This window comes from Oncorhynchus kisutch, linkage group LG25 (genome assembly GCF_002021735.2).
Source record: "Oncorhynchus kisutch isolate 150728-3 linkage group LG25, Okis_V2, whole genome shotgun sequence".
Taxonomy (NCBI): domain Eukaryota; kingdom Metazoa; phylum Chordata; class Actinopteri; order Salmoniformes; family Salmonidae; genus Oncorhynchus; species Oncorhynchus kisutch.
This window is the reverse complement of record NC_034198.2, coordinates 35,207,542-35,233,509: the sequence shown is the minus strand read 5'-3', so window position 1 is coordinate 35,233,509 and position 25,968 is coordinate 35,207,542. Positions and strand designations below refer to the sequence as shown.

At 42.4% G+C, this 25,968-nt stretch overlaps 1 protein-coding gene across 1 annotated transcript in view; it reads left to right on the top strand.

The window, feature by feature from the left end:
* The window catches only part of LOC109888865 (caskin-2), an 82,867-nt gene that overhangs the window by 3,883 nt on the left and 53,016 nt on the right, over positions 1-25,968 (top strand). The window contains 1 exon segment of the mRNA XM_031805095.1: positions 239-768. Within this exon segment, the coding sequence (XP_031660955.1) occupies positions 675-768 (94 nt within the window). The 5' untranslated portion in view covers positions 239-674.

Genomic DNA, 25,968 nt, shown 5'->3' with positions numbered 1-25,968 from the left:
ACACACTTATACCAATAGAATATTTAGAGGGGATTTCATCCTTGATGAAGTCATTTTTGTTTATCATTTACATTGCTGTATATTTGGAATGTACTAGCCTAGCAGTGCATTGGCTCCACACTGAGCTTTGCAAGTTGTTTCATTGAATGTGGTTTCAAGTGGTTTCATTGAATAGTAGTAAATTCCCAGCTCGTGAAGGCATGTCTCTGTTTTCTAATGGCAGGTTCTACTGTTCCAGGTTGGCAGACACAGAGGAGAACCCGAAACACACCCAGCCCTGAGGACAAGTAGACTACGCGACACACCCTGCCCTGGGACAACTCCAGAAATACTACATTTTAATTTAGACCAGGACAGACAACAACCAGGCCCCACACACAAACGCACTCTGGAAACCAAACGACCTGGTGGTGCTGGTGCCTAGCCTCACCCAGTTAATAACAATGGTCTGGTCCGTTCCAATCTGATTGACACAGACTGACTGTCTGGCTGGTTTGGGTGTTTTGTGACGCTCCTCTATACGTTCATCATCATTGTATCTGAATTTGAAGAGCTGAAGGACTCAACATGCACCTGACTGTGTGAAGTTGAGCCCTCGACTGCCAAGGACCGCTTAGACTACTGACCTCCTAAGGGCCGTGTGTGCTCACTGGTCGCTTGTGTGGTGGTTGATCATGGGTAAGGAGCAGGACCTCCTGGTGGCAGTGAAGAGTGGAGACATCCTCCTGGCCCACAAACTCCTGGCCAAGGTCACATACAACAAAACCAGTGAGTACCTCGACACACACACACTTACCTGCTTCCCCGTTCAATTCCTGATGCTGCCTGTGTTCGTTTTCAGAGCATGTGTATCTGTTGGCTTGATGTAATGTACAGCAGAGGATAGTATGGGAGAGTGAAACAGAGATTGCCTGTCCCTTATTCGAGTGATACTATTCTCTGTATCAAGGGAAACTTTTTCAACATGGCAGTATCAGGTTCAACCATCCACCACAACCAGTGATCCATTTAACGGTCAGACAATTTGAAGTTAATTGGAGTCTAACCCCACAACAACATGACTTAGTCTCCAAAAACAAGACGCTGGTACTAGGGCTGTGATGGTCATGGAATTTGGGATGATATTAATTGGCTGGCAATGTGACCGTGGTCACCCTAATAACCATTCGGGGGGGGCATATCCTCTCCTCTGCTCTGCTCTGCCATAGAAATGGAATGAATAGAATGGGCATCCCCATTCAAGTCAACAATGTCATAATGGGTGGACTGGAGACCATTGCGAGTGTACCCATAGGAGCAAAGCAGAAGGTAAAAATGCTAAAATATGCGCTATGATTTGTTCATTCAACTCAACTGGCATTACAAAAAGTTAATTCCATTGCACGAGCCACATCACTTAACATCATTTGAATGAACATTCTACGTTACCATAGAAATGATTGCATCACAATACAAGGCAGCCATTGCTAGTGTACGTATGAGGTTCCAATTTCATTCTGTTTCTATGTGTGCTGCTGCTGCATTGTGGGGGGTGTTGCCTAGGCAACTGAAGACTAGTTTGCTGTTTCAGCAAGTAGCAACAATGTTTCGTCACGTTGTTAAGAGTCCATGTTACCGCAGAAACAGACTCAAACCGCATGAATGCCCGGCTGTTCGTTCCACACAATTTTATATATTTTTTTGTATTTTTTATTTTCATTACGGTGTTCATCCATAATCATTGGTTGCACGGTTATATAGTAGTTGTGCCAGCCGTAGCTGGTACAGTACAATACATGTCTCGAATGCCACCCTATTCCCTATATATTGCACTACTTTGGACCAGAGTCCCCTGGTCAAAAGTAGTGTACTGTATAGTGAATATGATGGCATTTGGGATGCACCCTCAGTGTGGGTTTTGAGCTTCAGTGTTACTTATTTGTATAGATTCCTGTCAAACAGAGCACAAGATTAGCCTAGCGTATCATTGTTGCTAATGACAGTATTCTCCTTAAACCCTTCCCTCTCTCTGTGAAACGTCTTTGTTGCTGTTATCTACCTGTGTTGTGCTTTCATCATGGCTGCTCTGCTCGGTGGCAGGCTCAGAGGAACAAGGGCTGCTCTGCTCGGTGGCAGGCTCAGAGGAACGAGGGCCTGGCAGAGACGCATGGATGGGGTTAGCGTTATCCCTACACATCATGGCTGCTCTGCTCGGTGGCAGGCTCAGAGGAACAAGGGCTGCTCTGCTCGGTGGCAGGCTCAGAGGAACAAGGGCTGCTCTGCTCGGTGGCAGGCTCAGAGGAACAAGGGCTGCTCTGCTCGGTGGCAGGCTCAGAGGAACAAGGGCTGCTCTGCTCGGTGGCAGGCTCAGAGGAACAAGGGCCTGGCAGAGACGCATGGCATGGGGTTAGCGTTATCCCTACACATCATGACACGCTGCTCGGTGGCAGGCTCAGAGGAACAAGGGCTGCTCTGCTCGGTGGCAGGCTCAGAGGAACGAGGGCCTGGCAGAGACACATGGCATGGGGTTAGCGTTATCCCTACACATCATGGCTGCTCTGCTCGGTGGCAGGCTCAGAGGAACACGGGCTGCTCTGCTCGGTGGCAGGCTCAGAGGAACAAGGGCCTGGCAGAGACACATGGCATGGGGTTAGCGTTATCCCTACACATCATGACCCGCTGCTAATGCCTTTCAACAGGCAAACACTTATGGGCTAAATGTTTCTAAGCTCGAGAAAATAAATTATAGGCCTATAGCTGTTGCATTCATTTCTTCATTTGCTGTGTGATTTTATTTTGTTTCACCAACTTTCTGGATGTAACTCTACCCTGAATGGGAAAAATAGGCTTCTTTCTGGTGCTTTGCAATGCTTGCTTACGATCCCTTCCCAACGATGCAGAATATTAAATAATAATAGTAACATAAATAATAATAATAGTAACATGAGGAATAAAGTACACATAGGGGAGCTTTATACAGGGAGTACCAGATCCATGTACAAGGTATTTGAGGTCCTACATGAAGGCAGGGTGAACTGACTAGACATCAGGATAGATAATAATAATAAGGTATTTGAGGTCCTACATGAAGGCAGGGTGAACTGACTAGACATCAGGATAGATAATAATAAGGTATTTGAGGTCCTACATGAAGGCAGGGTGAACTGACTAGACATCAGGATAGATAATAATAAGGTATTTGAGGTCCTACATGAAGGCAGGGTGAACTGACTAGACATCAGGATAGATAATAATAATAATAAGGTATTTGAGGTCCTACATGAAGGCAGGGTGAACTGACTAGACATCAGGATAGATAATAATAAGGTATTTGAGGTCCTACATGAAGGCAGGGTGAACTGACTAGACATCAGGATAGATAATATTAAGGTATTTGAGGTCCTACATGAAGGCAGGGTGAACTGACTAGACATCAGGATAGATAATAATAATAAGGTATTTGAGGTCCTACATGAAGGCAGGGTGAACTGACTAGACATCAGGATAGATAATAATAAGGTATTTGAGGTCCTACATGAAGGCAGGGTGAACTGACTAGACATCAGGATAGATAATAATAAGGTATTTGAGGTAGATATGTACATGAAGGCAGGGTAAACTGACTAGACATCAGGATAGATAATAATAATAATAATAAGGTATTTGAGGTAGATATGTACATGAAAGCAGGGTGAACTGACTAGGCCTGGAGATGCTAACAGTGTTTGCTAATTTAGTTACAGTGAGACCGTCAGTCTTTTGCATGACAATAACCGGCTGACAAAATGTCATGACTGCCACAGCCCTAGGCACGCACACAACTATCTCAAGGCTTAACAATCCTTCTTTAACCTGTCTCCTCCCCTCCATTGACACTGAATGAAGTGGATTTAAAAGATGACATCAATAAGGAATCATGGCTTTCACCTTGATTCACCTAGTTATTCTATGTCATGGAAAGAGCAGGTGTTCCTAATGTTTTGTATAGTCTAGTGTGTGCGTAGTTGAGTCAGTGCAGATACTTCCAGTACCATTTAATTGACTATTTAGCAGCCTGGCTATTTAGCACTCTTATGGCTTGGGGGTAGAAGCTGTCTCGGAGCCTGTTGGTCCAACAGCTGATGCTCTGGTACCATTTGCCAGATAGAACTACAGTGAACAGACTATGGCTTGGGTGCCTGGAGTCTGGCAAGACCTCGGGCCTTCCTCTGACACTACCTGATATAGAGGTCTTGGATGGTAGGGATGCTTGATACTGGTGTTGGAGTGGAGGGTGGCTACACCGTTGTGGGTGAACAGGAGGGGACTAAGTAACACCCCTGAGGGGCCCCCGTGTTGAGGGTCAGCGTGGCGGAGGTGTTGTTGCCTACCCTTAACACCTGGGGGTGGCTCCTCAGGAAGTCAGCATCCATTTGCAGAGGGAGGGGTTCAGTCCCAGGGTCCTTCGCTTAGTGATGAGCTTCAGCACTATGGTGTCAATGAACAGCATTCTTACGTAGGTGTTCCTTTGTCCAGGTGGAAATGGACAGTGTGGAGTGCAATAGAGATTGTGTTATTTGTTGGGGTGGTATGCTAATTGGAGTGGGTCTGGGCTGATGGTGTTGTGAGCCATGACCAGACTTTCAAAGTATTTCATTGCTACAGATGTGAGTGCTACGGGGCGTTCTTGGGCAGAGGGACTATTGTTAGTGAGAGGTTGAAAATGTCAGTAAAAAAAACTTGCCAGCTGGTCAGCACATACTATGAGTAGGCGTCCTGGTAATCCGGCCTTGTCAATGTTAACCTGTCTACACTACGGGACAGAAATAACATTAGGGAGGTCAGAGATCTGGCAGTGTGGTGCCAGGACAACAATCTCTCCCTCAACGTCAGCAGTACAAAGTAGCTGATTGTGGACTACAGGAAACAGAGGCCCGCGCACTCCCCCATTCACATTGACGAGGCTGTAGTGGAGAGGGTCCAGAGCTTCAAGGTCCTCTGTGTCCACATAACTAAAAGCCAATTTATGCTTGATCCGAAAAATGTGGTTGGAGGCTTCGTATGCGGAGCATGTAGAGGCATCGCTGTGCACATCACAAATGTTGTGACGATGCGGAGGGCTCCGTATAGCTCCGCATTGACATGATTGGTTGACGGGAGGTCCTGTATAAACACACAACTCACTTCCTTGACAACTTCCTTCACAACAGCTCTGTTCTGCTCCAAGAAGCGCAAAAAGTATGTTTGCTCTGACAACACCTCTTCCCCCTCAGGAAGTTGAAAAGATTTGGCATGGGCAGAACCTCAAAAAGTTCTACAGCTGCACCATTGAGAGCATATTGACTGGCTGCATCACCGCTTGGTATGGCAACTGCTTGGCATCCAACCATAAGGCCCTACAGAGGGTAGTGCGTACGGCCCAGTACATCACTACGGCTGAGCTCCCTGCCATCCAGGACCTCCACACCAGGCGGTGGCCGAGGAAGGCCCTAAAACATTGTCAAAGACTCCAGCCACCCAAGTCATGGACTGTTCTCTCTGCTACTGCTCGGCAAGCGGTACCGGAGTGCCAGGTCTGAGACCAAGCGGCTCCTGAACAGCTCCTAACCTCAAGCCATAAGACGGCTGAACAGATCAGCATAAGACTACCTGTACTATTTCCCTTTGTTTGTTGTTGTTGTCGTTGTTGCACTGGCTCTATTTACACTAACTTGACTCACCTACACACACACACACACTATACTGACACTCCAACACACACCTACACACACACTATACTGACACTCCAACACACACCTACACACACACACACATACTATACTGACACTCCAACACACACACACATACTATACTGACACTCCAACACACACCTAAACACACACACACATATACTATACTGACACTCCAACACACACCTACACACACTATACTGACACTCCAACACACACCTACACACACACACACACACACACACACATACTATACTGACACTCCAACACACACCTACACACACACACATACTATACTGACACTCCAACACACACACACACACACACATACTATACTGACACACCTACACACACACACACACACACACACACACATACTATACTGACACTCCAACACACACCTACACACACACACACACACATACTATACTGACACTCCTACACACACACACACACACACATACTATACTGACACTCCAACACACACACACACACACACACATACTATACTGACACTCCAACACACACACACACACACACATACTATACTGACACTCCAACACACACACACACATATTACATTGACACTCCAACACACACACACAGACTTTTAACACTCTTCACATACGCTGCTGCTACTCTGTTTTATCTATCCTGATTGCCTCGTCACTTTTATCCCTACCTACAATAGTGCATATTACCGTAGACCTTTTATGTGTGTGTGTATTGTTAGATACTACCTTTTGGAGCTAGGAACACAAGCATTTTGCTACACACATAATAACATAGGATAAATGTGTGTAGCAACCGATTTGAATTACCTCAACCCCTATTGTTTTTCTTCTTACTTTTAAAACGCTGCATGGTTGGGATATGGCTCGTAAGTAAGCATTTCACTGTAAAGTCCACACCTGTTGTATTCTGAGAAATGTGACAAATAATATTTGATTTGACCTAGGAGGCTATCTGTTGTACAGTCTGTTCTAGAAGCTTAGTGATCCCTTCCCAATGTCATCAACATTGTTCGATACACACACATACAGTACCAGTCAGAAGTTTAAATACACCTACTGGTTTATTTTACATTTTTACTATTTTCTACATTGTAGAATAATACTGAAGACGCCAAACTATGAAATAACACATATGCCCCAGGGCAGTGATTGGGGAACCTGCCCTGTGTAGGGTGCCGTGTTTCGGGTGGAACGTTAAACGGGTGTCCTGACTCTCTGAGGTCATTAAAGATCCCATGGCACTTATCGTAAGAGTAGGGGTGTTAACCCCAGTGTCCTGGCTAAATTCCCAATCTAGCCCTCAAACCATAACGGTCACCTAATAATCCCCAGTTTACAATTGGCTCATTCATTCCTCTCCTCTATAACTATTCCCCAGGTCGTTACTGCAAATGAGAACGTGTCTCAGTCAACTTACCTGGTAAAATAATGGATAAATAAATAAAGGTTAACATTTTGTCTTGGCTAGCTTTTGTTTTGAAAAATGTATCTGGACACAGTACCACTTTTTTGTTGTTGTTTCACATGGCTCTTTTGAGAACATAATTTGAGGAGTGGCTTGAAGCGTGAGAGGAATGGGAGCTGCAGGAATACAGCTGAGGCTTGTAGTGAGGACGACTGGCTACTATTCTGAACTTTGTGTGGGGATCTTTCTGGCGCCCAGAGCTGCTGAGGCATCGCCTAAGAGGGTGTTACACAGAGTGGAAGAGGAGAAGTCCAGAGGCTGTAAGACTCGGGCTGGTTCCCAGACTTGCCCTCCTACATGATCATCAGCAGACTCCATCGCCACCATGATCCTCTACATCTTCGGAGGATGCATCTTTTTAAAAGAGAATTTTTTTTTTGCTCTTGAGCTTTGAGATTCTATGAAAAACGCTGTAGAATTGTCATCATTACTTTAGCCAGGCAAATGGAGAGAGACCACCAGAGCACTGACTGGACTCAGGGCTGGAGGAAGGGGTCAGAGGTCACGGGGTTAGAGGAGGATCAAGGAGAGGGTCATGGGGTCAGAATGGTCAACAGGAAAGACGTAGGGCTCTGACGGGGATGTGACATCATATAATTTTGGACGACAGTAATTGTCCAGCCAAATGACCGTGGTCTTTGTAATAGCTGTTCCTTACTGCATGTGCTGCCATAGAAATATAATGAGTAGAACAGGCGTCCACATTCAAGTCTTTAAAAAGTCTTTATTAACCGTAACATGCAGAACATAAACATAACAACCAGAGGGATTTCACAAAGAAATTATTTAAAAAATCTAACTAATCCACATTATGTCAATTCAAATACAGACATATAGCACATACATTTAGTTTTGTATACGTTTTAAAGACACTAAATAGTTTTCCAAATCAGAATTTTAAAGATGAAGGGGCTTTATCGTCATAAAATTTGGATTTGTGAATGAAAAATTTTCCTAATAAAATAGAGATTTAGGACATACTCGCATTCAATTGTGGAATCGGTGTAGTAAAATAATATGTCAAACGTAGACATTTCAATGGTTGTATGCAATTTGAGGCCAAGATATAGTTTTACATCAGTCCAGAACACTTCACTATATAAACAATGACAGAATAAGTGTTCAATAGATTCAGTTTCGAGTTCACAAAAACTGCATTCACTGGTAACATCAGGTATATATTTAGAAATCATGCTACTACACGGATAGAATCAATGGATAATCTTAAAGATCTACTTTACTTTATTGGTCACCATGAATTTGTGTGCAGTGAGCCAAGCGGCAGGGTAGCCTAGTGGTTAGAGCGTTGGACTAGTAACCGTAAGGTTGCAACAAGGTACAAATCTGTCGTTTTGCCCTTGAACAGGCAGTTAACCTACTGTTCCTAGGCCGTCATTGAAAATAAGAATTTGTTCTTAACTGACTTGCCTAGTTAAATAAAGGAAAAATATTTTATTTTTTTTAATTTAAAAGCACGTGGCCACTTTACATCAAATGATGAAGCCCAACAAAATATCGCAGAGGGAATAGACTTCCTGTTGAAAATATCCTATAATGAACAATTGTTGAATTTCGTATCTAGTAGACCATTCACCTGGATATCGCTTACAATCGGAGATATTCCAAAATATGCATTATTCTAAAGTAAAGTTTTTATCCCACTAGGTATAGCTTTAATAACCATGTCATATTCCTTGCTTGAAACCTCAAAGTAGTATCTTTCCATAAAGTCTCTCCGTGTAAATAGATTCCCAGTAATATTAACTAATTGGCTGACAAGGACAATGTTTTTCGACAACCGTTTATGATTAAATAACATCTTGTTTCTATGTAATATCGACCCATTGTTCCATATAAAACATTTACGAGGTGAAAAGTTGTGTTTATACAACAAAGCCCAGCACATTAATGCCTGTTGGGAGTCACCGCCAGTTTCACAGGAAGTTTACCCACAATATATGGACATTGTAGTAAAAAATTAAGCCCTTCGAACTTCTGAAAAACAAAATGAGGTATAATATTTCAGAAACGATGTGGATTTTTTATGTACCTTTTAATCCAGTTGACCTTTGATATCTGATTGAAGAGAATGAAATCTAAGACGTTTAGACCGCCATCACAAACCCTGTTGGTGATAACATCTCTTTTTATCTTATGTGGCTTGTTTTTCCATATGAAGTTGTACAAAAGCCTATCTAAGGTACAGCAAGTGGATTTGGGAATGTCAGTAGATAGGATGCATGAGATAGCCCCTCAGCTTTGGATAAAAGCACCCTTCCTTGAGGACGAAAAATTCCTCATGGTTAAGGAGGGATTTTTGGGGGGACAGATTCAGTTACAGGGTTCAAATTAAGATCATTCACAGCCTTAAGATTTTTGGTGATCTTTACACCGAGGTAGGTTACAGTATCTTTTTCACAATATGCTGGATTGACAGCTCCTTTCAAAACAAACATCTCACATTTGGAAATATTTAATGCCAAACCTGAGATTTTGGAGAACTGCTTCCCGATATCCAATGCTAATCTAGCTTGTGACACATTTTTCAAAAAAAGTGAGGTGTCATCCACCAGTTGGGATATCTTGATCTCTCTGGCCTGGAATGTAATGCCTTCAAATTGAGTTTTATGAACTAATGAGCATAGAATTTGAGATACTAACAAACAAAAAAAAAAGGTGAAATTGGACAACCTTGTCGTATTCCTTTGTAAATGTTAAACCTTGAGGATGTTCCATGACAGAGTTTGATACAGCTATTGCCACCATTATACAGAGTTCTAATAGCGTCAACAAAAAAACGATAACATTTCAAATGCTTAAGACAATCAAAGATAAAATTGTGACTTACTGTATCAAATGCTTTCTGAAAATCCAAAAATAGGATAACAGGGAAGTCATCCAATAGATCACAATACTCAACCAAGTCTAACACCAGCCTCAGATTATTAGATATATGGCGCCCTTTCATAAACCCTGATTGACATTCATCAATCAGATCATTCAAGCAAGACTTTAAACTTTTTGCAAAGATTAAGGCTATAATTTTGTAGTCGTTATTTAGGAGTGCGATTGGAAGCCAATTATCAATATTTAAGAGATCCTTGTGTGGTTTAGGTATAAGAGTAATAACCCCTTATAACCCCTTGCTTCAGAGAGGCAGGTAGTTCTCCCTTCTTTGTAGCCTCCTTAAAGGTTAATCGATCACAACCTGGAGATTTTGTTATTTTTTAACTGAGCAACCCCGTACTAGATGTCCATAATGGATCAATCTTGACAACAAGACCAATTGAATTCTTCACTAACCAAATTAACATTCTCTGTAGAATCAAGGAGATCTTTAGTCACTCAAATTGTTATCTAAGGAGTAAAGATTCTCATAAAACTTAGTGGTAAAGTCTGATTTCAACTCTATCCTCAGTGGTAACCCCATTAATCTTACATTTCCGAAGTGTGTGGAGTGCCCCTCTCCTTTTTTCCAAATTAAGAAAGTATCTACAGTTCTTTTTGCCTTTTTCAAGGCATTCATTTCTTGATCTTATGAAAGCTCCTCTAGCCTTTTCCTCATACAATGTATCTAGTTGATTCTGTAAATCATTCAATTTACCTTCCGCATTAATAAGATCAAGATGCTCAATCTCTGTGATATCCGCAATTGTCTTAGAGTTGAGCTACCTCACATCTTCTTAAAGCAAGCCGTTTTCCATAAGTAATACATGCTGAGCAGATTTGAAATTTCAGCAGTTCTCAATATTTCCCATATTCTGCATTAGTTGTAGCTAAACTCCAGTAAACAGAAAATAGATTCTTAATCACATTTTAAAAATCATCATGCAATAACTGAGTTATTTAATTTCCAATAACCACCAGAGTATTTACTACCATCATTACGGCACATTCTTACAGTCAACCATATGACTCTATGATCCGTCAGGACTGCAGGCAGTGTTTTGACCTCTACAGTGTTGGGCTCAAGAATAGAGGTTATCACCCACAAATCCATTCTTGATTGTAAAGAACGATCTCTATTACTCTATATAACTGTGTATTGTTTCTCTCCAGGGTTATTAACTCTCCATTTGTCAATTAAGTCCAGGCTTTGGCAGAAATATACCAACTTGTTCAAACCAATGTTAGGCCTATGGGGCAATCTAGTCTCATTAGAATAAACCATATTAAAATCTCCACCAAATATAATCTGACTGGATGGATATTTTCTCAGAAGACTTTTAAGAATTTCTTCAATTTCCTCTAGAAGTAAGTTATTTGGAGGACTAGAACAGTATCCTTATACATTACACAACACAAATAGTCTGTCCATGTGGTTGATGAGCTCGACTAGGCAATGTCCATTGGTGTCCATTTGAGTAAACAAATATGTCCCTTTGAAATTGTGTGCTAAAATTCCCCACTGATTTTTCTAATAATTATAGTCCTCTTTGCATGAATGTGTTTCTTGAACGAATACAAGATCTGCGTTGCAGTCCTCACAAAAAAAAAAAGCTTTTCTCTTCAACAGGTTTCGCATCCCCTTGGCATTGATTGACATAAACTTCAAATAAAATATTAGCCATATAGAAATTGGCGAGGGTAAGATGGCGTCCGTTTCTGTGGTGACAGCTGGGAGTCACATGACCAAAGTTGGATGAGGTGATTGGCCAGGTCAGGGTTGTTCTCAGCCCCACAGCAGACTTAGAATGTTTGGCTCCGAACTGCAGTCAAGTCAAGACCCTGGTGAGGACGATGAACATGCAGATGAGCTTCCCTGAGACGGTTTCTGCACAAATTCTTCAGTTATTACGGACAGACTTCTCCCCATCTTAGCTACTGTTGTATCAATATGTTTTGAACATGACAGTTTATAATCCAGGGTTACTCCAAGCATTCTGAAACTAACTGCAGCTCTTTAAGTGTTGCAGTCATTTCAGTTGCTGTAGTAGCTGACGTGTATAGTGTTGAGTCATCTGCATACATAGACACACTGGTAAGGTGCCTAAACAGCTACCCTGGGGAATTCCTGATTATGTTTGAGAGACTTCTATTAAAGAATACCCTCTGTGTTCTGTTAGACAAGTAACACTCTTTATCCACATTATAGCAGGGGGTGTAAAGCCATAACACAAGTTTTTCCAGCAGCAGATTATGAACGATAATTACAAAAGCTGCACTGAAATCTAACAAGACAGCCCCCACAATCATTTTATCATCAATTTCTCTCAGCCAATCATCAGTCATTTGTGTAAGTGCTGTGCTTGTTTAGTGTCCTTCCCTATAAGCGTGCTGAAAGACTGCTGTCAATTTGTTTACTGTGAAATAGCATTGTATCTGGTCAAACACCATTTTCTTCCCGAAAGTAAGGCCATTCTACAGCCAATGTTTGTCTATGGATATTGCATGGCTGTGGGCTCGATTGTATACACCTGTCAGAAACGGGTGTGGCTGAAATAGCTGAATCCACTCATTTGAATGGGTCTCCACATACTTCTGTGTGTGTGTATAGTGTATTTCTATAGCCCCAGGTACTGTAGATGCTTATCCAGGCTTGCCTGTACTTGCCCTATAACATTTCTCATGTTGTCTGCTTGATACGGCTGAGGAAAGACGAAGAGAGAACCTTGTCTGTAGGAGTGGTATACAGTGATTTTGGTATTGTTTGTGCATGTATGGATGTTTTGTTATTGTCTGACAAAAGTGTGTGTGTGAGAGAGAGAGAGAGAAGTGCTCCTTAGGGAATAGACCTATATCAGTAGTAACTTTAATGAGAATCAGCAGGAAGCTGCTTTTGTAGTCTGTAGAAGCTGCAGCTGCTTTGATCTGCTATGCCCCATGTAGTCTCTGATTCTCCTGACAGGAAGTTAGATACAGAGATGGAGGTTATATTGTAACCCCCAGTACCCTTCATCTGTTCCCTGTTCTGGATGTTTTTAAAGGCTCTTGTCTTGTTCTGATACGCAAAATGGCGATCCTGCGTAGTTGCACTGAGTAACTAATCGGGGAGCAGCACACTTGTGGGTATTTATAAATTAGGCTTGACACACTCCAAGCCTTTTGAAATATCTCCCTTCAGATGGAAGTCACTCAGTCATTTCCAATGGGGGTAATGTATGATCTTTACTGTGAGGGAGGTCTAGTACCTTAAACGCATAATGTGTAAGGGGAGGGTACATTGAATTAAGGCAGACATTGACAGGAATCCATTCTTCCCAGCTTAGATATGTTGTCCCAGGTTGCGGTTAGGCTACTTTACCTTAGCAGAGATGATGGGAGGTGGGGTAGTCTAGTTATGATTTATGTGGGGGAGGGGAGAGAGGCAAGCTTGTTACCTGGGCAAAGGCTTATCTGTTATCAATAAAGTCAGAAGTTCTACGCTTAATAGAACCTAAGAGAACTAGCCTAGCTAGTAGTTCCCAGGGTTTGGGCCACAGAGTGAATTTCGTCATCACACAAAGTGTACAGTTTCTGGCCTTTTTAGGTCAAATTAGAAAACGGAATGACTTGTCCACTAATAGTTGAGCATGCGCGTGTATGTGCTTCTGACATTCAGACTCCCTATCGTTACTGTTTGGCTCTATTCAGATAATCAGTGGGTTAATGCTGATCTTGTAAGATCACCAAGATGTTTTCACATTCTTCGTGTCAGTGATGACCTCAGACAGTGGTGACCTTAGACAGCTACACACGGCTTGGCCTGGGTGTTGTTTTGCCAATTCAGGATTTCAGCCAATTAACATGGTTACAGTCAGTAGGTAGTAGGTCTATACTCTATTTTGGGCTATTGCGCAGATTAGAGGTCGACCGATTTTATGCTTTTTCAACATCGATACCGATTATTGGAGGACCAAAAAAAGCCGATACCGATTAATTGGCTTAGTTATTTATTAATTAATTATTTCTTTTTATTTATTTGTAATCATTTACAACAATATTGAATGAACACTTTTATTTTAACTTAATTGAATACATCAATCAAATCAATTTAGCCTCAAATAAATAATGAAACATGTTCAATTTGGTTTAAATAATGCAAAAACAAAGTGTTGGAGAAGAAAGTAAAAGTGCAATATGTGCCATGTAAAAAAGCTAACGTTTAAGTTCCTCGCTCAGAACATGAGAACATATGAAAGCTGGTCGTTCCTTTTAACATGAGTCTTCAATATTCCCAGGTAAGAAGTTTTAGGTTGAGGTTATTATAGGAATTCTAGGACTTTCTCTCTATACCATTTGTATTTCATATACCTTTGACTATTGGATGTTCTTATAGGCACTTTAGTATTGCCAGTGTAACAGTATAGCTTCCGTCCCTCTCCTCGCACCTGGGCTCGAACCAGGAACACATCGACAACAGCCACCCTCAAAGCATCGTTACCCATCGCTCCACAAAAGCCGCGGCCCTTGCAGAGCAAGGGGAACAACTACTCCAAGTCTCAGAGCGAGTGACATTTGAAATGCTATTAGCGCGCACCCCGCTAACTAGCTAGCCATTTCACATCGGTTACACCAGCCTCATCTTAGGAGTTGATAGTGCGAAAGTGCTGTTTGAATGAATGCTTACGAGCCTGCTGGTGCCTACCATCGCTCAGACTGCTCTATCAAATCATAGACCTAATCATAACATAATAACACACAGAAATATGACCCTTTTGGTCATTAATATGGTAGAATCCGGAAACTATCATTTCGAAAACCAAAATGTTTATTCTTTCAGTGAAATATGGAACCGCTCCGTATTTTATCTAACGGGTGACATCCCTAAGTCTAAATATTGCTGTTACATTGTACAACCTTCAATGTTAAGTCATAATTATGTACAATTCTGGCAAATTAATTACGGTTAAATAAATGGACTTCACACAGACCGCAACGAGCCAGGTGGCCCAAACTGCTGCATATTCAGATAATCAGGCATGTGGGTTAATGCTGATCTTGTAAGATCACCAAGATGTTTTCACATTCTTTGTGTCAGTGGTGACCTTGCACGGAACGCAAGAGAAGTGGCACAATTTCCCTAGTTATAAGAAATTCATGTTAGCAGGCAATATTAACTAAATATGCAGGTTTAAAAATATATACTTGTGTATTGATTTTAAAGAAAGGCATTGATGTTTATGGTTAGGTACACATTGGTGCAACGACAGTGCTTTTTTTCGCGAATGCGCTTGTTATCCTCTTATGGATCCCTAGTGATCCCTTCCCGCTCTAATCCCGTTAACGGGATTGATTTGACAACATCCAGTGAAATTGCAGTGCGCCAAATTCAAAAACAGAAATACTCATAATGCAAAATCATGAAACATACAAGTGTTGTACATCCAAATAAAGCTTAACTTCTTCTTAATCCAGCCGCTGTGTCAGATTTCACAAAGGCTTTAACAGCGAAAGCAGACCATGCGATTATCTGAAGACAGCGCCCCGCATACAATCACATGAAAATCTGATTTCAACCAGGCAGGTGCGCGACTAAAGTCAGAAATAGCTATATAATTAATGCCTTACCTTTGAAGATCTTCTTCTTTTGGCACTCTAAAATGTCCCAGAAACATCACAAATGGTCCTTTTGTTCGATAATGTCCTTTATGTCCCAAAAATGTCAATTTATTTGGCGCGTTTGATTCAGAAATACACCGGTTTCAACTCGCCCAACATATCTAATAATGTATCTAATACATTATTAGTATCTAATAAGTCAACTGTAAACTTGGTCCAAACATTTCAAACAACGTTCCTAATCCAACCTTAGGTACCCTAAAATGTAAATGATTGATCAAATTTAAGATATACTGTGTTCAATACTGGATAAAAACAAGGTGAAGCGCGTTCCAGGTCACGCATCAAAAGACTTGAGTCCATCTGAGTGACACATGGAAAGAACAGGTCTACTTCTTCATTTCTCAAAATAAAAACATCAACCAATTTCTAAAGACTGTTGACCTCCAGTGGAAGCCATAGGAACTGCAACCAGGTTCCTCATAAATAGGGCTTCCCTTAGAAAATGAATTAAAAGCAGTGACCTAAAAGAAAAACAGTCTTGGATGGTTTGTCCTCTGGGTTTTGCCTGACAAATCAGTTCTGTTATACTCAAAGGCATTATTTTAATGAGTGTTTTTCTATCCAAATCTACCAATTGTATGCATATCCTAGCTTCTGGGCCTAAGTAACAGACACTTTACTTTGGGGACACTTTTCATCCGGACGTGAAAATAGTGCCCCCTAGGCCAACGTGGTTAAATCATCACCCGTTTGGCGAAGTAAGCTGTGATTCGATGAGAAATTAACAGGCACCGCATCGATTATATGCAAAGCAGGACACTCTAAATAAACTAGTAATATCATCAACCATGTGTAGTTAACTAGTGATTATGTTAAGATTGGTTGTTTTTTATAAGCTAAGTCTTTAATGCTAGCTAGCAACTTACCGTTGCTTCTTGCTGCCCTCGCGTAACAGGTAGTCAGCCTGCCATGCAGGCTCCTCGTGGAGTGCAATCTTAGGGAGGTGATTAGAGCGTTGGACTAGTAACCGGAAGGTTGCAAAAATTAATCCCCGAGCTGACAAGGTAAAAAAATCTGTCGTTCTGCCCCTGAACAAGGCAGTTAACCCACTGTTTGCGCAGTGGTGAACCTATAGGCCTTCAGTGTGTGACAGAATCACGAAACTGCCACAGGACAGCAACCGTAATAACAGCGCACCAATGTAGGAGAGTGCACTTCTTGTAAAACGCAAAGAACCAGTGGTATAGTGCACGGTATACGCAGGTATAAGCCGTATACCCACTTTTTTCCCAGTGGGCATTGCGTGTACTCACTTAATCCCTACTGATGCATATCAAAGTAGTGTAGTGGAGGTATACGATTGATCAATTATGTAATACAATAGAGACATCATGCACAAAGTAGCCTACACAATCGCAAATCACATGAAATATATTCACATGCGCGCCACGCACACAGCCTAGTTTCGGCCTAGTGTGCAATTCTCAACTGGTTTTGGCATGGAGCAGCTCACAGAAGAATGGCATCGGTAGCCGGTAAGGTAGGAAAGACTTTTCAATTCATGATATCTACCTGTAAATGCTAACTAAGACAATAATGTACATGCAAACCAGGAGTTGAAACAATTTAGTCCAAGGTGTTGGTTATTAGGCTATTTGTGATGCGCAATTGTCATCATGGCTATTTGCATCAGGGGTGTAGACATGGATGGGCCTGGGTAGACAGAGACCCACCCAGTGGGGAGCCAAGGCCATGAATGGCCCACCCAATCAAATTGATGTGTTTTAATCATTGTTGTGGACTTAGACATTTTGAGTGAAAATCTGAAATCTGCCTTTTGAATGGCAGATGCCTTTTTTTATCTAGCTTCTGATGGTCTAGCCCACTGATTCTCAATCCTGGTCCTGGGGACCCAAAAGGGGGCACATTTTTGTTTTTGCCCTAACACTACACAGCTGATTCAAATGATCAACTCATCAAAAGGCTTTGATGATTTGAATCAGGTGTGTAGTGTTATATTATATATAATATATTATATATTATATTATTTTAATCATTATTTTATAAGTCTTCAGCCCTTCTCTGAAGAAGTAGAATTGTTCCCCACTATGATTGGGTTAGTAATCATTTTAGAGTGGCTCTATTTTTCCTCAGCATGCAATTATTTTCACAGTTTTTTGAATTTCAAGAGAATCTATATGTTCTGAACACAGAACTACTGAACATTTTGAACTCTTATTATGGTGGGGATTTGACAAAATTACAATCACGGTCTTGAATTGGACTGACATTTTGACTCGGTCTCGAACCACTTGAACCCCCCCCCCCCCCCCCCGAGACTCGGTCTCGATTTGCTCTGGTCTTGAATCGGTCTCTCTTTAAATGACTTGATCACAACACTGCAGGTTTGTCTGCAGCTAGTGACCCTACAGTATAGATGGATGATAGTTCTGAGGTAGAATTCAGGCATCATTGTTTCACCAGACTTGTTTACAGATACACTGCAGAAAAACAACCCAACTAACAGACACGCAAACTAGAATAACCAGGACAAGGTCAAACGAGTTTGGTACACACAAACTCTCCTTGAACTCTAAATCTCTTCTCTTTCTCTCCCTTCACTTGTATTCAGATGATTAAGTATTTTTCTGGTAATGATGAAGTTATTGTACTGGAACAAAGCCTGTGCTGCTTGTCTGCAACTATACACAGAGGACAACGAGAGGACAACGTCTGTGTCCCAAATGGCTCCCTATTCCCTTTATAGTGCAGTGCTTTTTACTACTCTAATGACAAGGAAATGATTATAAACTCATTAAGATGTGGCTTACAGTATGTGTATGATCATGTCACTTACATGTGCGTATTACCTCAACTCCCTCGGACTCCTGCACATTTCCTCGGTACCGGCACTCCTTGTATATAGCCTCGTTATTCTGTAGTCTACACCTGTTGTATTTGGCACATGTGACAATATTTGATTCGATTATTTCCCATGCTCGTGGACCAAAGTGTAAACTGTGTACTTGTCCGAGCGGTGATCTACGTTTGTCCATCTCTCTACCTCCTTTCCTGTAAATCGCTCTGTCCTTTTGTTAGACTGTCCTTTTGTTAGACTGTCCTTTTGTTAGACTGTCCTTTTGTTAGACTGTCCTTTTGTTAGATTAGTTTTAAAAAAGCAGCAGTTTTTGCCATTGAGGTCATTTGCAGTGTATTTTGAAAAAGCTTGGTCGATTCTTATTTTTTGCTTAATTTTTGAAGATTGTGTGCTAGGCTATTATTAACCAAAAGTACCTCGTAACATGATTATATTTGTAGATGTTGCAGGCTTCCAGTTGAATGCATAATTTTGGTTTTATTATGTAGGCCGACGTCTTTAACTACAGTAAGAGTAATATGTATTGGTCCAGAAGGAGTAGTGATGTGTTACTGGCTGTGCTCAGGCCTATAGAGACTAAATGGGTGATGAGCAATGATTTTAAGGCTGAAGTGAATAATACCGTAAGTGATTTATGGGTGAAGTTAACTTACTAGCCTATATTTAAGCAATAAGGCTTGAGGGGTGTGGTATATGGCCAATATACCACGGCTAAGGACTGTTCTTGGGCACAACGCAGAGTGCCTGGACACAGCCCTTAGCCGGGATCTATTGGCCATATACCACAAACCCCCAAGGTGCCTTATTACTATTATAAACTGGTTATCAACACAATTAGAGTAGTAAAAATAAATGTTTTGTCATCAGACCGTATACCACGGGTATATACCACAACTGTCAGCCACTCAGCATACAGGGCCCGAACCGCCCGGTTTATAATTATTATATTTACATATTGCTGGGTTATTCATTCTATAGCTAGCCAATGTTGCTTGTACATGTTAGTGATATATTGTCACCCGAATAAGCGAGAGTGGTTGTCTTGTCCAAATGGAAGAATTCATACTGTAGGCTATTTAAACATGTGGTAAGAATTTGGGAAAAATGTTCTCCGTCAACTAACGAAGGACTAAATGAGTTTAGTCTGACATCTTATTTAAGTGCAAACATGTATTGTCCCTAAGGCCTGTTGCTGCAAAGAGTCCAACTGCACCAACAGATCCTCCTTCCATCCATCTGCTCCCCCCTCTTTAAATGACTTGAACACAACACTGCATGTTTGTCTGCAGACATAGTCTTCTACTATCTCTCTCTGTTTATACTGGCGGGCGGGCAGAGGGGCAGGCGGGCAGAGGGGCGGGCGGGCGGGCAGAGGGGCGGGTGGGCAGGCAGGCAGAGGGGCGGGCAGAGGGGCGGGCGGGCAGGCAGGCAGAGGGGCGGGCAGAGGGGCGGGCGGGCAGGCAGGCAGGCAGAGGGGCGGGCAGAGGGGCGGGCGGGCAGGCAGGCAGAGGGGCGGGCGGGCAGGCAGGCAGAGGGGCGGGCAGAGGGGCGGGCGGGCAGGCAGGCAGAGGGGCGGGCAGGCAGAGGGGCGGGCGGGCAGAGGGGCGGGCGGGCAGAGGGGCGGGCGGGCAGAGGGGCGGGCGGGCAGGCAGGCAGAGGGGCGGGCGGGCAGGCAGGCAGAGGGGCGGGCGGGCAGGCAGGCAGAGGGGCGGGCGGGCAGGCAGAGGGGCGGGCAGAGCGGCGGGCGGGCAGGCAGAGGGGCGGGCGGGCGGGCAGAGAGAGGGGCAAGCAGAGGGGGCAGGCAATGATTAAGACAAGTAAACAGCTTCCTTTGCATTCCAGCGGTGTATCTGATCTGTGCATGTGTTAGCACCGGTAGCACAAGCCTAGCATCACCACCCTGGACAGTTCCGACCTAGAATATGTGGACAACTATAAATACCTAGGTGTCTGGTTAGACTGTAAACTCTCCTTCCAGACTCATATTAAACATCTCCAATCCAAAATCAGATCTAGAATCGGCTTTCTATTTCGCAACAAAACCTCCTTCACTCACACTGCCAAACTTACCCTAGTAAAACTACTAAGACTATCCTACCGATCCTCGACTTCGGGAATGTCATCTACAAAATAGCTTCCAAGACTGCATCCAGTTTGCTGAGTAGAGTATATCACAGTGCCATCCGTTTTGTTACCAAATCACCTTATACCACCCACCAATGCGACCTGTATGCTCTAGTCGGCTGGCCCTCACAACATATTCGTTGCCAGACCCACTGGCTCCAGGTCATCTATAAGTCTATGCTAGGTAAAGCTCCGCCTTATCTCAGTTCACTGGTCACGATAACAACACCCGTAGCACACGTTCCAGCAGGTATATCTCACTGATCATCCCCAAAGCCAACACCCCATTTGGCCGCCTTTCCTTCCAATTCTCTGCTGCCAGTGACTGGAACGAATTGCAAAAATCGCTGAAGTTGGAGACCTTTATTTCCCTCACCAACTTTAAACATCTGCTATCTGAGCATCTAACCGATCGCTGCAGCTGTACATAGTCCATCTGTAAATAGCCCACCCAATCTATCTACCTCATCCCCATACTGTTTTTATTTTATTTACTTTTCTGCTCTTTTGCACACCAATATCTCTACCTGCGCATCCTCTGCTCATTTATTACTCCAGTGTTAATCTGCTAAATTGTAATTATTCGCTCCTATGGCCTATTTATTGCCTACCTCCTCATGCCTTTTGCACACACTGTATATAGACTTTCTTTTTTATACTGTGTCATTGACTTGTTTATTGTGTTAATGGCTTGTTTATTGTTTACTCCATGTGTAACTCTGTGCTGTTGTCTGTGTCACACTGCTTTGCTTTATCTTGGCCAGGTCGCCGTTGTAAATGAGAACAATTTTTTAAAGGCACAAGCTTGCAGTTAAAAGGCACAGGCCTGGAGGTAAAAGGCACAGGCCTGGAGGTAAAAGGCACAGGCCTGGAGGTAAAAGGCACAGGCCTGGAGGTAAAAGGCACAGGCCTGGAGGTAAAAGGCACAGGCCTGGAGGTAAAAGGCACAGGCCTGGAGGTAAAGTCTCAGTATATAAAGGGAATAGGGTGCCATTTGACACGCAGCCAAGGTAGATGAAGTACTAGCTCCAGAATCTGCACCAGTTTATGGGAAACTTGTATTTTTCCTCAGTGACACTGATGTACTTTACTTAGTTCACTGGTTGAAGAGCCAGATAGAGCCTCAGATATATAACAATAGTTAACTGTCTTCTACATAGTGTACTACTTTCAACCAGAGCCCTATGGGTCCCTACAGGTTGTGTACTATGTAGGGAATAGGGTGCCATTTGGAAGGCAGACTCAGTTAGATGGAGGGTCATGTCTTGGTGAAACAGGAGCAGTTCAAGGTTAAGCTGATCTAGACTTCACTAAGCTTGTGAATGTTCAGTAAATACCACTCCTTTTTAGTAATGTTACTTTGTTCTGTTCTGGACTCGTTCTGTTCTGGATAGAGATGGACCAGGTAGGAAATCACAGTGATGTATTCAATGAGCACAGTCACATGCACTCAATAATACGATTATTGTGGATAGTCAGATTTAATTTAATGGATTGTGATGTATTCAATGAGCACAGTCACATGCACTCAATAATACGATTCTTGTGGATAGTCAGATTTAATTTAATGGATTGTTTAAAACGTGTACATGCTTTGCAAGAAGATCAATTTCCCTAATGATCCTGGTTCCGTGGACACATCTGAGATCAGACTTCCTGATGGGACTTTTGATCACCAATCAGAGTAAACGTTGCTACCACAGTGACCATGTTAATTATGCAAGGCCTATTATATTCTGACTTCAGACGTTCTGAAGTTTGTATGTGTGAAAACTATTTCTAAGATGTGTACTCTCAGTCTCTCGTCAAAGGGAGCCTTGTGCTACCGGTGCTAACACATGCACAGATCAGATACACGGCTGGAACGCAGAGGAAGCTTGTTTACATGTCCTAATCATTGGAAAGATTGCTCAGAAAACCAGGTGTTTTTAATCAGTGTGTGCTTTCTTCAATTTTGACCGTTTGCCGATTTTTTTCCTTTTTTTTTTAAGATAAGCAGAGTAAATTGTTTACATGGCTAGTTCCCAACTCCGCCTACTGCCATAATCAGTTTAATATTGAATTACACATGTGCATGTAAACATACTCAAGGATTATATTTCTACAGGGGGAAAACAATACTGTATGTGTGCCAACTGTTCCATTAGTTCCATTCAGTTCCATTCACTAGGACCATTTAGCTCACAGATAGCCTATGTCCTACTTCTGAAAGAATCTAGTAATTCCAGAAAGAAACATTTAAAAAGATTTGTGACACCACTATTGTATCCTGCTTTCCCTCATTGTCAGTGTTGGAGCGCCTGTGTGGCACTGAAAGGGTTATTGGGATACTGGTGCTCTATGTTTCCATTGGTTACCCTTGACCCGATGGTGACACTCATGTCGATCGATCAGACCCAGAACAACCGGTCCCAGACAGACAGAGGACTCTATCCTAATAATGACTCTAGATAATCAATGGAAGATAATGAGGCAGAATGACAATTAGGCCCTGCAAGTTTTGCTGTTTTCTCTCTCTCTCTCTCTCTCTTGTTCATTTGTTCATTCTTCCCATCTCCTTATTGAAAGGACACTTCATTGTCCCAGTAGCATGTCTGACTGTATATTGTGTCAGACTAATTCACTTCTATCCCGTTGGTTGAGACATGGCTAGTGCTATTAGTAGCCTCTCTCTTGGTAGTTGGTAGGCAGTGAACTGTAACTGTACTGTATAAGGCTGAGGCTACAATATAATCACATTTCCAGGGAGCCACAGGGATTTGGTCACTTCTCCAGGCTTCTAGCCAGCTCTGAGACTCCATCTGCCCACATGCCAGCCAGCCCAGCACAACTTAGTCCTAACACCTGCTCTGGCTGTGTCCTTATTAAAGCTACACGCTATACACTGAGTGTACAAAACATTAGGAACACCTCACCTTCCTAATATTGAGTTGCACCCATCAGAACAGCCTCAGTTTGTCGGGGCATGGACACAAGGTGTCAAAAACGTTCCACAGGGATGCTGGCCCATGTTGACTCTAATGCTTCTCACAGTTGTGTCAAGTTCGCTGGATGTCCTTTGGATGGTGGACCATTCTTGATACACACTGGAAACTGTTGAGCGTGAAAAACCCAGCAGCGTTGCAGTTCTTGACACACTCAAACCGGTGCGCCTGGCACCTACTACCATACCACGTTCAAAGGCACTTTTGGCTTGCCCATTCTCATCTACACTGATTGAAGTGGATTTAACAGGTGACATCAATAAGGGATCTTAGCTTTCACTTTGATTCACCTGGTCAGACTTTCATGGAAAGAGCAGATGTTCCTAATGTTTTGTACACTATGTATATATTCTATATAGGCTAGTTTAATAGATACTTGTAACTAGCAGCAGTAGCCTACTGTTGTTTAGATTAGCTACGGTACATTCACAATCTCACAAGTAAGGACAAGGTATGTTTGAATACAGATTTAGTTATGTCGAGACCTTAGGATGCCACCACCACAACCCTATTTGAACGTTCACCTTCAGGTGGAAATTAACTGAAAGTTCAAATGAAATAAAGGTGTCATTCTTTGCATACCTTGAATGTGTCTGTGAATATTAACTACAAACATCTGGGCTTGCTGACGGTATGTTCTGGAATCCTACCCTTTCCTGATAGGACTCTGGTCAAAAGTAGGGTGCCATTTGGGACTCATAGCTAGTGTTTTTAAATAAAGACTTAATGGATAAACGTCAGATATAAGCACCATCCAACTCTGTAGAAACAGCATGTTCATATCTGGGGTAGCAACACTCATCTGAAGCTCACGTCGTACTTCTATTTAATTACATTCACCTTTCCCCCTCCTGCTCTCAGTCGATCTGATCTGCTTGTCCGACTTAAAACGTTTGTTCACCTATCAAAATGCAGCGAGGCAAAGCAGGACGATGTGAGCTGCAGATGAGTGTTGCTACCCCAAATATGAACATGCTGTTTCTACAGAGTTGGGTGGTGTTTATATCTGACGTTTATCCATTAAGTCTTTATTTAAAACACTAGCTATGAATGCTGCTGGCCTTAATAGAAAGATGGATGGAGAACAGGGGATGCTTCAGTTTTTTTTTTTTACATTTCAGGGCGTTTTTCCAACTCTCTTTCTGCTGTCAATGTGCCATGACGTTTCAATGACTTACAGTGCCTTCAGAAAGTATTCACACCCCTTTACTCTTTCCACATTTTGTTGTGTTACAGCCTGAATTTAACATTTTGGTGAAATTGATATTGTATGTCACTGGTACTGTATGTCACACAATACCCCACAATGTCAAAGTTGAATTATGTTTTAGAAATGTTTACAAATGGAAAAAAACATATTTTTTTGACTTAGTAAGTAATCAACCGCTTTATTGTGGCAAGCCTAAAACATTTGCTCAAGTCACATATTTAGTTGCATGGACTCACTCTGTGTACAATAATAGTGTTTAACGGGATTTTTGAATCTGCCTCATCTCTGTACCCCACACATACAATTATCTGTAAGGTCCCTCAGTTGAGCAGTGAATTTCAAAGAACATGGAGGTTTTGCCTCGCAAAGAATGGCACCTATTGGTAGATGGGTAAAAATAAGAAAAGCAGACCTTGATTATCCGTTTGAGCATGGTAAAGTTATTACACTGAACAAAATGATGAATAGGGTGCCTATTCAAAATAAAAGCTGATTTCTCTCATATTTTGTGCACAAATTTGTTTACATCCCTGTTAGTGAGCTTTTCTCCTTTGCCAAGATAATCCATCCACCTGATAGGTGTGGCATATCAAGAAGCTGATCATTACACAGGTGCCCCTTGTGCTGGGGTCAGTAAAAGGCGACTCTTAAATGTGCAGTTTTGTCACACAATACATTGCCACATATGTCTCAAGTTTTGCGGGGGCATGCATTTGGCATGCTGACTGCAGGAATGTCTACCAGAGCAGTTACCAGAGAATTTAATGTTAATTTCTCTACCATACGCCGCCTCCAACCTCATTTTAGAGAATTTGGCAGTATGTTCAAACGGCCTCAAAATCGCAGATAATGTTTATGGCGTCGTGTGGGCAAGCAGTTTGCTGACGTCAACGTTGTGAACAGAGTGCCCATTGTGGCAGTGGGGTTATGGTATGGACAGGAATAAGCTATGGACAACGAACCCAATTGCATTTTATCGATGGCAATTTGAATGCACAGAAATACCGTGACGAGATTCTGAGGCCCATTGTGAGGCCCATTTTTTTCCCCTTAAGATATCTGTGACCAACAGATGTATATCTGTATTCCCAGTCATGTAAAATAGATAAGGTCTCAGGGGTG